The sequence below is a fragment of the Hemibagrus wyckioides genome, linkage group LG15 (assembly GCF_019097595.1).
Source record: "Hemibagrus wyckioides isolate EC202008001 linkage group LG15, SWU_Hwy_1.0, whole genome shotgun sequence".
NCBI classification, from domain to species: Eukaryota; Metazoa; Chordata; class Actinopteri; order Siluriformes; family Bagridae; genus Hemibagrus; species Hemibagrus wyckioides.
The window spans coordinates 14,369,493-14,385,115 of NC_080724.1; the positions used below are offsets into that span (position 1 = coordinate 14,369,493).

At 39.9% G+C, this 15,623-nt stretch overlaps 1 protein-coding gene across 2 annotated transcripts; it reads left to right on the forward strand.

The window, feature by feature from the left end:
* Positions 1-130: 130 nt before the first annotated feature.
* eno1a (enolase 1a, (alpha)) lies at positions 131-9,805 on the forward strand. Of its 2 annotated transcripts, none has more exons than XM_058409710.1 (12): positions 131-233; positions 2,017-2,111; positions 3,688-3,783; positions 4,175-4,233; positions 5,513-5,582; positions 5,712-5,845; positions 5,957-6,179; positions 7,385-7,582; positions 8,228-8,429; positions 8,552-8,660; positions 8,742-8,800; positions 9,349-9,805. In XM_058409710.1, exons 2-12 carry the CDS (start codon positions 2,027-2,029, stop codon positions 9,410-9,412), a joined length of 1,299 nt encoding a protein of 432 aa, XP_058265693.1. In that variant the 5' UTR covers positions 131-233; positions 2,017-2,026; the 3' UTR covers positions 9,413-9,805. The 2 variants fall into 2 exon arrangements, with proteins under 2 accessions (XP_058265693.1, XP_058265692.1); XM_058409709.1 differs by lacking the exon at positions 4,175-4,233 and adding an exon at positions 4,493-4,551.
* Positions 9,806-15,623: the final 5,818 nt, after the last annotated feature.

Here is a 15,623-nt window from a genome sequence, read left to right on the forward strand (position 1 = left end):
TGAGTAAATCTAAGGATGGAAGTTGTGATTGAGGGAAACGTGCGCTTCTTCATGCACGAGCGTGCCGCGTGATGCCAATTTGACCAATCACGTCGCTCTAAAAGCCTGCACGCGCCGCTTCCTGATTTTTTTTCAGGGTTATCACTGCGCAATCCCGTGGCCGTCCGCCTTCTCTGCTTCTGCTGCGGAGAGTGAAGTGACCAGACCGCCGTCCTTGCACACAGCTAGGCAAGGTAAGGCATAAAAAGATGTAATCATTTAACTACACATACTGCTCTGGTTCAAATGGACCGGACTGACAGATTATATGTGAGAGATTATATTTAACCTTCGTGACGTTTGAGGACGGAAGCGCGTGCTAGATTTCAGAGTTAACCAGGATATTAATATTAATTAAACGATCAAAGTGAAGGATTTCTGGATTTTAATCCTGCAGGAGAGTTATAGTTAGACTTATTTATCTCCTCCATGATAGTCTTGGCTATTTTGGGGCGCCTGTCGGTTTATGGCCGTGTTCAGCTGCGCTCGTCATGAAGTGACTGATACTAATTTGCAGTTTTACGGATTTCAAGGACGCAGTTTTTATCCTTGAAATGAGAACCTGGACAATTCAACCTTTTGTTAAGTGTTTGATTTGTGTCGACGTGGTGGTGTGGGTTTTATTTTATTTATTTTTTTGCCTTACGCATCAAACGGCCTAAACTTTTCCCATCCTCAATCTCCTGTCACAAAATGCTGTGTAATATAAAAAATAGTGCACGTATGGTCGGCGCTTGATGACGTCAGAATCGGGTGCAGCGTTTAACTTGGATTAGAAATGACGTGACTTATTGATTTTCTGTGTCGGTTTTCTGACCTTCACCTGTTGAGTTTAGGCTCTGGACCATCAGTTTAATGTCATATCCAGTCGTGCTGAAACTACAGGAAGTCAGTTATTTCCGTTTGTCAGTGTTTTACATGCAGTTTCACAGTGAATGGTGTAAAATATACACTGCTCAGTGCAGGGTGCAGGATCATGTGCTGCTGTCTATCTTGTGGCTGTGGATGCAGCCTGCTGTTTTGTGGCCAATGGCAAGTTTTCATTGACATTTAAGGCCACAAGATTTTCTATTGGTCCAGCTAAGGCACATGCAGTTGTTGTGAATGTATTTGTTGACTCTTAAGTGGTTTATATTTGTAAAAATCTTTAATAGCCGAACTTCCTTCACTACTGCTGTTTGATTCTGTAGTGTGCATTTATAGTTATTTGCTTATGAAAATTGTCTTGTGTTAATTTAAGTATGACTTGATTTTTCTGAAATGTTGGTGCTCTAGTCCTGAAATTGGTATGAATCGTACCCGAAAGGGGAAAATTTAGTCATCCTCTTGCTGGTGACACATTTTGGCACAGCTCTTGCAAATGCCTGCTCTAGGGAACTTAACTATAAGGATGTTGCCTTACAGCTTCAGGGTCCTTATTTGATCCTGAGTTTCTGTGAATGCTCCTCCTCGTGGCCAAATGGGATTCCTCTGGGTCTCCTGGTTTCTTTCTCTCCTGGTTGATTGGCTCCTAGGTGTGAATGAGCATGTGCATGATGGACTCCTTCTGTTCCCGAAAAATAGGCTATAGGTCTGATGTGGTTTTGTCCAGGATGTAGCCTTTTACTGAAAGTGAGTGTGTGAAAGATTTTCGATTTCATGTTAAGTCTTAAGATGTCATGCTGTAATGGTTGAGCAGAGAATATGCAAATGTCTGAATGAACTCATCACTTTTGGTTGCCCCTTTAAAAAAGGCATTTCCATGCTGATGCAATTCAAGAAAAGTACCTTTATTCATTCAGTCCTTCTGTAAGTGACTAGCATTTTCTTTACTAGAATGAATCACACATTCGATGCTCTGTGCCTGGGTACTCTTTTTACAAACGTTCTAGAATTGTGTTGCATGTGAAAAGTAATTCAGTGTGTTCAGTATGTATCACATGTTGCATTTATTTAATAAGTTATTGTTTTGCTCCCCCCCTCCCCACACACACACAGATCCTGCAACATGTCTATCCTGAAGATTCACGCTCGTGAGATTTTCGACTCACGTGGAAACCCCACAGTTGAGGTTGATCTCTACACTAAGAAAGGTAATGATTTCCATCACTATCATGTCCCAGGAAAAAAAGCTCATCACAACCCATGTTTTTCTGCAACCTGTTTTGTAGTATACAACCCTTTGCACCATATGTCTTCTTCCTGTATATACTTAGACTCATTATTCATTCAGAGCATTCCCTCAGACAAAGCCTGTTCCATTGCAGCAGCCACATCATTTCAAAGGGGCTGTGAATGATGCCACATCAGGATTTACTAGGCAAAATACCGGCAGTAGAGTTTCCGAATGAATGAGCCATTTAGTTGCTTTCTCCATGATCAGTCTCCCATGTACTGTCCAGTAAGCTGGAGGAAGCAGATCAGGTGGTAGGTGAATATAAATAGTCGTTGTAATGGTATACAGCCTGGATTGCGTTGCATTTCACTGTAAAATGGAATAGAAGTCAAGTCACTGTGGATAACCTCTGCCAAGTGACTAAATGGAAATAAATACCATGTAGCTATGAGCATTTTAACTTGCTGTACTCTGCGCATGTGTGTTGCAAATTGCTTTTATAAAGGTCCTTTACACCACTGTGTAGTCAAACGGTTCCAGCTTTTTACACACGTGGTTTGCCGAACAATGTACTGGTTCAGCTCCTAATATAAGACCTGACTGTTAATGAAGTTCTGAATAATTATTTGAAGTTCGGGCCTCCAAGCTAAGAAATTGGTCAAGTTAGCTTTCCAGAATGTACTGAGCTGAGGGACAACCCCTCTCCCTGCAATCTGAGTACAGCTTTAGTCATCTTTTATACTATTTTTGGAGAGCTGCTGTAGTGTGTACTGTGGCCTCACCCTCACACAGGTTTTCCAAGTCAGGAGTGACCAGGAGTCATACTCGGTCACACCTTATATCAACATTTTTACAGCAAACAACACCTGTTCATACAAAAGGCTAGACTTTTAACAAGGTTCCTCTTAAACATTTTAGCCATCAGTAATCTTTTCATTAATGTGTATTCTGTGAAGAAAGAATACTACAGTCTGACATGTTCAGTGCCCACCTCAAAAGTTGTTAATTTTCCTATTTCACCATTCCTGGTCTACTAAATCTGACCATTCTTCATCATATATTATACAGCTTATCTGATTATATTCATATTTAATGTTGTGGAACCTCCATGAAACAGGCTAGTTCCTGTTTTCTCTTGGGTTGCAATAGTTGTAAGCAATCATTTCATTAAACTTGAAAGACACAGCATCAGCGTAACCACAACACAGCAACGCACAAACCTTTGTCCTGAAGACTTTGCCTTGGTGGAAAGCTTAAAGAAATATCTGTACTTAAGACTTTACAGCAACAACACTGAAGACTCCTTCCAAAACTTCAACATAGACCATAGATATAGTATCAGTCATACATATGTCAATGATGCTGTTAATGAAGCTTCACATCTGCAGTATTTGAGTCGGTGGGGAACCTTATATGGGCAACATCGTGCCACTCCAGTTGTAGAGGGGATTTTTGATGAAGTGAGTCACCTTGACTAGCTGGATGGTGGGCTGTCTGTTATAAGATTATATGAAATGTAAACTAAAAATAATAATTTGTTGCTTCCTCCTTAGGTCTCTTCAGAGCTGCAGTGCCCAGCGGTGCTTCCACTGGTATCTATGAGGCCCTTGAGCTTCGTGACAATGACAAGACTCGCTATCTGGGCAAAGGTGCGGTTAGAAGTTATTACAAAACAAGTTATGAGACTGTTGTTGTTTGCCTCTTTACTTTAAGATTTGCTTAGGTGGTTAGACTTGAACAACAAGAACTGCTGACGTGTTTCGTGTTGGAAAAATGACCTTTCCAAGACTTTTGGTTTAGTAAAGCTGTGAATTAATGTACTGGTTAGACAAAGGGGTTTTACATTTTTTTTTAGAATCACTTAGTCGAAGCTTATAGTTGTTTTTATATTTTCACCTTATTAAAACCACACATTTGCCACTGTGTTTTCAGTTAGGAAATTTCCTCAGCCATGTAACCATTGTTTATTTACTGTGCATCTCTCTTTCTCTTGGTTTTACTGTCTCTCCTGTTTTTGACACTTTCCTTCTCCTCTGTCAGGGGTGAAAAGAGCTGTAAAATATGTAAATGAGTTCTTGGCCCCAGCTTTGTGTAACCAGGTAAATGAATGTGTGCAGTAACTGAAGTAAGGGTCATTATAACGGTGTGTATCTGAGCATGAGGCATCAAGTTTGTTTTTGCCACTAACTGATTACAGGAGTCCTGAGAGAAACAGTTGAAACTCTTCGATGTGTGCTAAAGCTCCCTCACCTGAACACTAATAAATGTTTGGGGCAACTTCAAGGCCTGTGATCTAATGTCTAACTCTGCATGTTCCCCCTCCACTCGGGTCAGTGATGGTCTGCTTGTTCCTTGCAGGTGTCTCAAAAGCTGTTGAGCATATCAATAAAACAATTGCACCTGCCCTGGTTAGCCAGGTAGGAATATTTATTCTTTGACTAACGCAACAATGTGTGTTATTGTAGATTATAGGTTTCTGACATGGTTAAGGTGATTTATAAATGTAATTCAGTTTTGATTTAGTGACATAGAGACAGACAGAATAGTTTCATGAGACGACCGTTAATCAGGACAATGCAGTTTATACCGTTCCCACTAGAACTGTAGGCACCCTTCATGAAAATAAGGGATAGATAAAACCTGTAACCAGTGAAATATTGAGCTCAGACATTGTGGGTTTTTAATGTTTAATAAAACAGTGTTCTGAAGGAGTATAGATTTTCTTCTGAACTTATTGGCGCCTGGGTTGTTTTATTTTATTTATTTATTTATTTATTTTTTTAAACTGCCCTGGAAAAACCAGCACCGAGTTTCTTTTTGTAATGACTGACCTTGAGAGACGCTTGTAGAGGAGTCTTGATTCACGCCTCCATCCGTCATCCTTTAAATTGTCAGTTCTGTGCAACCTTATAATTACCGTTGGAATAAAGGTATGATTAAATGCAACAAAAAAAAGAGAGATAGAGAGAGTTCCTGGGGACTGAGAGCAAAAAAAAACTAATTAAAAAGTTTTAATATTTTATGAAAAATCTAATGACAATTTTTTAAGATGAAAAATTTGCATTAATTTTAACAATTTTTTTTTTTAAAGAAAAATATTACTTTAATCCGAGAAGGTTTTTGTTAGAAGAAATTCTGTGCAGACATTTTGAATGATTGTGTTTTTATTTTATATTCAAGTCATTTTTAGTCATTTTCATGAAGGGTACCAATAATACTAGAAGGAATGGTATGTCCTTTTTCAACCATTGTATGCCGTGAAGCTGTTTAACACTGCACAGGCTGTGTGTTGACTGCATGATAGTTAACCCAGCCTCATGGCCTAACACTTGCCGCCAGAAGGTTTCCTCTCACGACTTTCCTTTCGTTATCGAACAGGACGTGTCTGTGTTGGAGCAGGAGAAGATTGACAAGCTGATGCTTGATATGGATGGCACAGACAACAAATGTAAGCTAACATCACAAATAAATGTATACATGACTAATAAACATGCTTTGTTGAAATGGCAAAATAAATGTCATGTATATAAATTTAACTAGATTTGTTTTTTAACGTGTTACTTTTGAAAACTTTCAGCTAAATTCGGCGCTAATGCCATCCTGGGTGTGTCCCTGGCTGTGTGCAAGGCTGGTGCTGCAGAGAAGGGTGTCCCACTCTACCGCCACATCGCTGACCTTGCTGGAAATCCAGAGGTCATCCTCCCAGTGCCTGTAAGCATGTAAAATGTTCATTGTGCTCATGCCAGAGTGTAATCTATCCCGTTTTCTTTGGGATAATTTGTCGCACTTGATGGATAATAAATCCATTCATATTTTTGCAAGGCCTTCAACGTCATCAATGGGGGCTCCCACGCTGGCAACAAGCTGGCCATGCAAGAGTTCATGATCCTCCCAGTTGGAGCAAGCAACTTCAAGGAGGCCATGCGTATCGGTGCTGAGGTCTACCACAACCTGAAGAACGTCATCAAGGAGAAATACGGCAAAGACGCCACCAACGTGGGCGACGAGGGTGGCTTTGCCCCCAACATTCTGGAGAACAAAGAAGGTGAGGGGAGAAATAAAGTGGCAGTTGGAGTTTGTGTGTTTCCTTCTGCAAAAAGTCAGAGTTGTTATGTTTAAGTTTTTCAGTGTGTGCAATCCACGATTATGAAATCTGCATTGAAGCGAAGATTCTATCACTCTGAGCTGCATTACTCTCGACTTGTATGAGCACGGAAAATTTCATTCAACTGGTACTGCTTTAGTCAAACATGCCACTTCATGCTACTTTAAACTTCATGTCCCAACTATGCTGCACCTTTTTTTTTTTTTTTGAAAGAAAAAAGGTTTTCTCCACTTTTAGTTCATGTGCTAAGTAAAACAATCCAAAGCCTGAACCATTATAATTGTGGTGAATATCTGTTGTCTGTTTATGATTTAATTTTCAGCTTATCAAAGCTAGGCAGCAAGCTCCCAACCAGATGAATGTTAGACCCTAGATAGAATCAGAATGACTAAATTACTCTACCTTATTCTCCCTCTTAGGACAAGACTGCAAATACCACATTATTGTGGATATACAGTATTTGATTTTAACATAAAACTGTCCTTGTTTGCTTTATTTATTTTTTCTTGTCCCTGTAACACTTCCACATACAGTTGTTCCCATCCTCATGTCCACACATACACTTTATATACAAAATTCCAATTATAACCTTCAGTATCCTTATTAAAACGTATCAGAAGCCAGAAAATCTTAAACTGTATTCACTAATTTAATCTTCTATAATTTGTTCTACAAATCTACACTTTAAGAATGAGACATCCCCAGCATAAGACCTAGTTTAAACCTAGGCCCTAATTTTAGTACTCGAGTGCTGTAACTGGAAATTCCTTCCTTAAGCAGATGCACGGTTTCCTATTTCATACCAGGCATCTGCAGGGACAGTCAGGCACCTACAGTGAGACCTGCCATGTTGTGCCAAATGTCTCTCAGCTGTTGAACCCTGCTGCCTCTAACCTCTAAAGCAAAAGACGTTTATTGTTAGGTTGTTTGAGTCGGTGCATCTGCAGCATCGTTCCATTGTTGATCTATAAGAAATGGGTTTCTTTTTAGAAACTGTAAAGGAAACTTTCCAAATATGTTAGAAACGGTTTCTTCATGTAGAAGTTGCAAAAGAACTTAAAAGCAGAAGAATAATGCAACCATGATGAGTGTGTTGCATCAGGGATTTATAAGATTTTGATTTTAATTCTGTATTTCTCCCCCAGCCCTTGAGCTGCTGAAGAATGCCATCGGCAAGGCTGGCTACACTGACAAGATTGTGATTGGCATGGATGTGGCAGCCTCTGAATTTTACAAAGCTGGCAAATATGACCTGGACTTCAAGTCGCCTGATGACCCCAAGCGTTACATCAGCCACGACCAGCTGGCTGACCTCTACAAGAGCTTTGTGAAGGATTATCCTGGTCAGTTTCATCAGCTATGAATGAGGGCTTTGGGTTTTAACATCACTTAAGCTGCTTGCTAAAGGCTTCAGTTATTATTCTATATATTTCAGTTAAGTCTTGTGATGTGTAACACAAAGTGCTGGTAGCTTCTCTATCTTCTACTATAGCTGCTGTTAAGATTAAGCTTTATATGCTGTCACACTAGTCCTAATATATTTAACTACATTGACATTATAAACCTTAATATCTTTGACTTTTAAACAAATTGATGTCCCAGTTATAATAGTGGAGGGGGGGGATCCCAAAGCATTTAATGGGTTAATTTTAATGGGATAAACCCTGAAGCCATCAACTGAGTCGTGATAATGTGCTCTGTGATGTACGTGCCCCTGAGCACACATGGCCCTTTCACTGTGGCCTTGGGGCTTACAGGGGCTCTGTGCAATTTAGATTTAACGGATGGCTGCATTTTTAATCAATGCCCGATTTAAAAGCTAACACAAGCTTATTTATTAAATATATTTTGTTTATAATTCTTTTGTTATTCCAAACACCCCTTTTTTTATTTTCATTCACTTTTATTATTTTCATTCCATGAATTACTAGTAGACCATGCAATTGATTTGGAGTTGTAACCAAATGGGGTTTTTATGTTTCTCTCAGTTGTCTCCATTGAGGATCCGTTTGACCAGGATGACTGGGAAGCCTGGTCCAAATTCACAGGCAGCACCAGCATCCAGGTTGTGGGTGACGATCTGACTGTGACCAACCCCAAAAGAATTGCTAAAGCTGTATCAGAAAAGGCCTGCAACTGCCTGCTGCTGAAGGTCAACCAGATCGGCTCTGTCACAGAGTCCCTCCAGGCGTAAGTGACCGAACGCTCTGTCTGGCTTTCGGTATTAAGCATTTCATCATCTAGTGTGCAACACATTGCACATACTGGAAAGTTTGTTAACATGTATTGACTTCTTTGCTGCTTTTGTGTAGCTGCAAGCTGGCTCAGTCCAGCGGCTGGGGTGTGATGGTGAGCCACCGCTCTGGAGAGACTGAGGACACCTTCATCGCCGATCTGGTGGTTGGCCTTTGCACTGGCCAGGTGAGTGTAACTACAATAAATCTTCTGTATTAATTGATAAACAGAAAGAGTAAACTAATTGGGGTGTGTCTCTTACTTTAGATCAAGACTGGTGCCCCCTGCAGGTCTGAGCGCCTGGCCAAGTACAATCAGCTGCTCAGGTACGATGGTTACAGAGATGGAGGACACAGCATGTTCTTCATGTTTAACAAATACTCCAGTTTTTTTTTTTTCCTTTAAATTCTAACATCTGCAGCATTTGAGTGGTCACTACATACAGTTTGGACACATTGCTGAGAATCTGTACTGAAGAGAAACCCTATGTATTACAAAAGCCTGAGGGCAGTTATTGAACTCTATCAAATCCATAAGTATCTAAGCATCCATTAAATCACTTAGGATGATTTTAAGGATGAGCTTGTTATCCCCAGCTTCACATTAATATTTCACTGCCCCAACAGCTGCAATTAAGCCTTTTATCAGAGTTTACAGATTTTTCTATACTTTTCTCAGTACACAGAAATTAAAATGAAATATTTTCTATAACATGCTGCTGATAAGGTGGATATCGATTAGGTTAAAATTATGGTGGCATATTCCTTATAATTAATATGGCAGAAAGAAGGATAAATTTCATGGTCTAGTATAAAAAGGTTTGTTTACAGATCAGCGATAATGGAGTGTTGAATTTTTTTTTTTTCCTGTGCAGGATTGAAGAGGAACTTGGAGACAAGGCCCGCTTTGCTGGCCAGAACTTCAGGAAGCCCATCTGAAGAGCAGGTCTTTTTCAGGCCACTGTTTACCATACTCGCGCTCCCACACATTAAGCCACCTTGTATCACCTCTCCAGAGCAGACGGATGCTGGAAACGCATTGAAATTCAAGGTCCAAGTCTGTAGGCTTACGGCATGAATGTGTTTCTGTGCCAATGAAACGCCCATCTTCCTATGCTTTGGCACTCAAATAATAGCACTGGTCCTTTAATTATAATCTGTGTATCGTGTGAAATGTTTCCTTTGCTTTTTGTGTGTTGTACTGAGTCTGGTCCTCTAATTTAGAGTTAAGTTCAGTCTTCTGCACTGTGTGTAGTAACGTATGCTCATTGTGTTTGCTCTTGTAAAGTGTGGCATAACAACAAATAAACTTGTGTGGAAGGTGTAACTGAATCAGTGTTGATTCCTTGCTTGGATACATAAACCTCTATACATAGATTATCTATTTGAGCAGCTGTGAATTGAAAAGGATTGTTGAACAGTAACATGAGTAGAGTGGAAAAGTAATAATGCCTCCTCCTTGGTGTGAGTCTGGTAATAAGAGATGCTGTGCTGGCCAAAGCAGTGACCCATGAACAGGTAACAAAAGATACCCAGGCTGCACAGCAGCCACTAGCCATGGCATCTGATCCTTACTCTACTACCTTATAGTCATGCTTGTATTTTCATTTCCATTTCTAAGAAACAATAAGCAACTGACTATTTTGCAGTGTTTAACAAGGGCCAGGGTTGCTTTTAAAGACCGTACAAGGACTGATGTAGAGGTCTGTACTGACCTCTGCTGTTATTTCAGAGTAATGACACAATCTGAAGCAGACTTAATCACTGGGCTATTTTACCTAACACTATGTATACTGCTTATAATTTGCTTTTCAAAGAAAAACACTCTGCACCAGCCTCACCCTGTTTATCAAATGGTATTTGTTCTAATGGCCAAAGTAGATTCAATATAGACTTATACACTATACCGGCAAAAGTTTTGGGACACCCCTCCAAATCATTGCATTCAGGGGTTGTGCTTGGCCCCTTAGTTCCTGTGAAAGGAACTCTTAATGATTCAGCATACCAAGACATTTTGGACAATTTCATGCTTTTGTGGGAACAGTTTGGGGATGACCCCTTCCTGTTCCAACATGACTGCACACCAGTGCACAAAGCAAGGTCCATGGATGAGAGAGTTTGGTGTGGATGAACTTGACTGGCCTGCATAGACTCCTGACCTCAACCTGATAGAACACCTTTGGAATGAATTAGAGCGGAGACTGCGAGCCAGGCCTTCTCGTCCAATATCAGTGCCTGACCTCACAAATGTGCTTCTAGAGGAATGGTCAAAAATTCCCATAACCACACTCCTAAACCTTGTGGAAAGCCTTCCCAGAAGAGTTGAAGGTATTATAGCTGCAAAGGGTGGGCCAACTCCATATTACATTCATGTGCATGTAAAGGCAGACGTCCCAAAACTTTTGGTGATATAGTGTATGATTTTTGGTGTTGTTCTGAAGAGGATGGCTCCCCCTGCTGGCGTCTTTATTCCTAGCTCTATCTAAAGTAGTATTTAATTTTCTCTGTATGCATAATGTCTTTAATCAAAACAAAGGTATATATCTAAAAAAATATATATATATTAATAAATAAATATATTTACCCCAGTAAAAAAAAACGTAAAGGTATTCAAGTATAAAATATAAATGTTTTTTTATGTTTTTTATGTAAGTTATTAAATAATGTCATTTTTTCTCAAAACATAGATAGATATATTCTTGACTATATTGATAAAAAAATAATAATAATAATAATAATACTGATTTAAAACTTTGTATAGTAAAACAGCTACACCTGGAAACATCATTCAGTCTCTGAGAGTTTTTGCTGGTTATCCACAGCATGTATTACTAACTCTACACAGAAGATAAATATCATGTAAAAAACCACCAGATGTTTGAATTGAATTCAAACATCTGTTGAAAAGATGTTTGGATTTCTAATCTATGAATAGTTAGACGTTTTGATGACAGACTGATGGGCCACCTGAGCAACCACGCTGCCAACACTGGTCCAGTTTTTCTCAAAATTGCTCCATTTGGCCAATATAACTTCAACTACTACTATGTTATTAAATGTTCTCCTTTCCTAACATTATTTAGGAAAGGCCAACATCGATCGGGTTTCTGTAACTTTTATCCTACTCAGCGTTGTGGGGAACCTGCAGCCTGTCCAAGGGGACTCATAGAACAACCTAGACAGGGTCATCACAGGGCACAGTCGCATACATATGTGTCTACAGGTGTGGGAATTGAACCCTCAAACCTGGAGGTGCGAGGCAAATCTGCTAATCACTGTGCCTTCAAGGGCCAACATAAGACAGCTACCTGGACAATATTTAAGATTTACTAGAATTTGACTTGCTGCCTTGCCAATAACATAGCTACTGGAATTGATGCTACTCTGACCTGGCATTAGCAAAGAAAACAAGCTAACTGAGTTAAACAGAGCCAGCTGACATACCGAGTTTTACCTCAACATCCTTTTTTTTTTAGATATGATCCCTTCGTTTTATATAAGACTTACGTCGGCTTACACAGCATCAAATGCACGTGGATAACGACATTGTTAAGCACACTGTGTAACATGAGAAGGTCACGGCATATGAGGAACCGACACAAACGCGGCTGCTTTTTTCCCCATTATTGAAATAGATTGAATGCTGGAGTGAAGTGCAAATAAAATATGTGACTGATGAGTAGAGTACAGTGAGAGAGGAAAAGTAGACACCTTCAAGATTTGTAACAAGAAGCTTAAAGTTTTTAAAAGAAGAATGTCAGGAATACAAAGGCTTTTTTTCTGAAAATGGCATTAATCTATTCAATTAAGTATTCAATTTCACACCTAAGTAAATAAATTCTCAAGCAATAATGCTTGAGTTTGTTTTATGCAAATGACTTCTAATGACTGCTTTGAAAAATTCTGTATTGAATAAAGCATTATGAATATTTAATTCTATTGTTTTTTTAATGATCCAGTCTGAATCTAGTAAAGAGGTCAGGTCATACACTTAACAGTATCCATTCAGTAAGGGATTTGTTTTAATTTCAACATGTTGGAATGCTGTAAGCTTGCTGAAAGTAACTCTTTTTCTGTAATGTCTTCATGTAACAAGGTCGGAGACACTTGTAGAGGAATGATGGATATTGTATTTAGCTTTACATTCTTAGATTAGTATATGAGGACTGCCCTCTTCAATTAGACCACTGGTATTCAGTAGAGTTTAAATCCAGACTGTGCCATTGCCAAACATAAACCAATCAGGCATAACATTATGACCACCTGCGTAATATTGTATTGGTCCCCCTTTCGCTGCCAAAAACAGCCCTGACCCATCATGCACTGTGTATTCTGGCACCTTTCTATCAGAACCAGCATTAACTTCTTCAGCAATTTGAGCAACAGTAGCTCTTCTGTTGGATCGGATCACACGGGCCAGCCTTCGCTCCCCACGTGCATCAATAAGCCTTGGCCGCCCATGACCCTGTCACCGGTTCACCACTGTTCCTTCCTTGGACCATTTTTGATAGATACTGACCACTGCAGACCGGGAACACCCCACAAGAGCTGCAGTTTTGGAGATGCTCTGATCCAGTGGTCTAGCCATCACAATTTGGCCCTTCGTCAAACTCAAAGCTCAAATCCTTACACTTGCCCATTTTTCCTGCTTCTAACACATCGACTTTGAGGACAAAATGTTCACTTGCTGCCTAATATATCCCACCCACTAACAGGTCCCAGGATGAGGAGATCATCAGTGTTACTCATGTCACCTGGCAGTGTTCATAATGTTATGGCTGATCGGTGTACTAGTTGCACACTTAGATTTGTTATCTTGATTAATAAATATCTGTCTAGGCCATTATGAGTAACTAACTAACCGCAAAATAATCCCACAGCATCGAAGCTTTATTTTACAGTGATGTATTAGTGTGCTTTACCTCATATGCACTCCCCATTTTTATCGAATATGCCAGGTATGTTCAGGGCCAAATTGTTGAATTTTCATCTCATCTGACCACAACATGCAAATTTCCCCACTGTGCGATGAATAAAGCATTATCAAACGATTTTCTGGGTTGTTCTAAGGACGTATTTTGTTTGTGCAGACCTTCTAAACAGCTTGTTCTTATGGCCATAGCATTATATAGTTGATTTTAATTATGTAAAGTGTGTAAACCTCACATCCTCTTTATTGTGTCATGCTCATGAGTCTCAAGAGGCAAATTATCAGATGTTCCACAAAGGAATTGATAGTTTTTTTTAACTGCTTAACTGGTTTGTACAGGATACCACACTTTTGTGTTGAAAGCTCTTGGCTTTCTCTCTGAAAATGGAGGATAGAGGGATTTTACACAGTAGATATGATGCCTGTCTATTGTAGGGCACCACACACACTTTTATTCACTCCTTGGATCAGTTCAGCATAGCTAATAAATCTACTAGCCTGTTTTGAGAGGTAGGAGAAAAGCTACATGAACACAGGGGAAAAAAACATGCACAGAAAGCTCCTTATTAATAATCATTCCTCCCTGATAATAATCATTCTCCCCTGCCTGTCATGACGTGTAGCAGGCATTTATCTCCCACCGACTCCTGCCTCATACATTAATGAAATGTTTTTCATTGCGGTGGGTTGTTTTAGTACAGTCTATTAATAACTCGCCATCGTTACACTAATGCACATATACGTAAGCGGATCCACATGCACATTAATGACTGAATAGATTATACTGTGACACTCCTAGGTGTGCTAGTGCCATAATAATGAAATAACACTGTTTAAATAGCAACCATGCAACGTGGCCTAATAAAACCGCCCGTATTCCATGGAAAACAGCCACTACACACACCTTCATTGTATCTTTTGGTCACCCAATAGAGGTACTGTGCAGGAATAATACCTTTAATGTAAAATGTACTTTGACGCACGACATGTAAAGGATTATTGATATCAAGGTTTCAGATGAGCTGCCAAGGTAGCTCAGTGGTGGGAATGAGATTCAGGCCATCTGTTTGGTGCTGGCAAGAATGATGGGGGTATTATGTGTGCAGAGGGTCCATTAAGCATGCATTTTCTAAGTTACAAAGGAAAAAGGGTGGCGTGCTTTGCTCCTTTTGGAGCCGCTGAGCCTGTCTCTTAACTGCACTTGTAGGCATTATTGTCTCTGTGATTACAGGCACTCTGGTGAATTGGCTGTGACTCACCTCTTGCCTCCTCCCTCTCCAATCACCGGCGGCGTACCCCGTCTCTTCCTGACTACACGCACTCTAGAATTTCCTCCTTTTCTTCTATTTGCATTGTTCATTCGGTCTGTCATGCTGCAGCACCGATAGACCAAGCCAGCCGTTTCTCAGATACCTCTATCGTACTGGAAAGGGAAAAACAGGCAGTTGTGATCATTTCAGTGGAGCAGTTTAGGTGCAGTCTGAAGAACTACCACTCATGGGATGATAGCACTGAATAACCATTTACCACTCTTTGTGGTCTACGCTTACATATGCAAATCGTGAAAAGAAAAAAAAAGCCCTCCTTGTATTAACCTTTATCATGCTTTACTGGCACCCCATAAAAATCTGATCTGCATATCAAAACCAAGCAGTGTCAGGTTCAATCATTCTGGGTGTATTTTTTCATCTTTGTTTCTTTCTTCTTCTTTTTTTCCCCCACTATCTATGGGACTCTGTAATTACTTATCTCTCAATCATCTCTCACCCTGCTCGGTAATAACAGCCAGTTATGCCGAGCCCAGGCATTTTCATCCTCGTAGCTTTATTTCATCACTGGCCTACATGCTTTTTCTATCAATCGCAATGTTACAGAATAGCACTGAAAATTGAAAAAGGTCATGATTTTTGTGGCGCAGTGCCAGTTTTCGCTTCAGCCAAAAGATCTGTAATAGGCATCTATTCATTCTGTGTGTATGTGTGTGTAATGACAACTCAGATTGAATTACTCTGGGGCAAAAATGACAAAGGAAGAAAAAAAAAAAAGCGATCACTAGTGTACAGTATTGTGTTAGGAAGCACACAGGGGGTTAAGTGCAGCATGCAGAGCTCAGTGGTAATGGCTCAGCCTGATCATTCACTTGTGAATGAATCCTCTGGGACCAGAACTGCTTCTTAGACAGGGGAAGAGAAACACACACTGCTCAGAAAGTCAGACTGT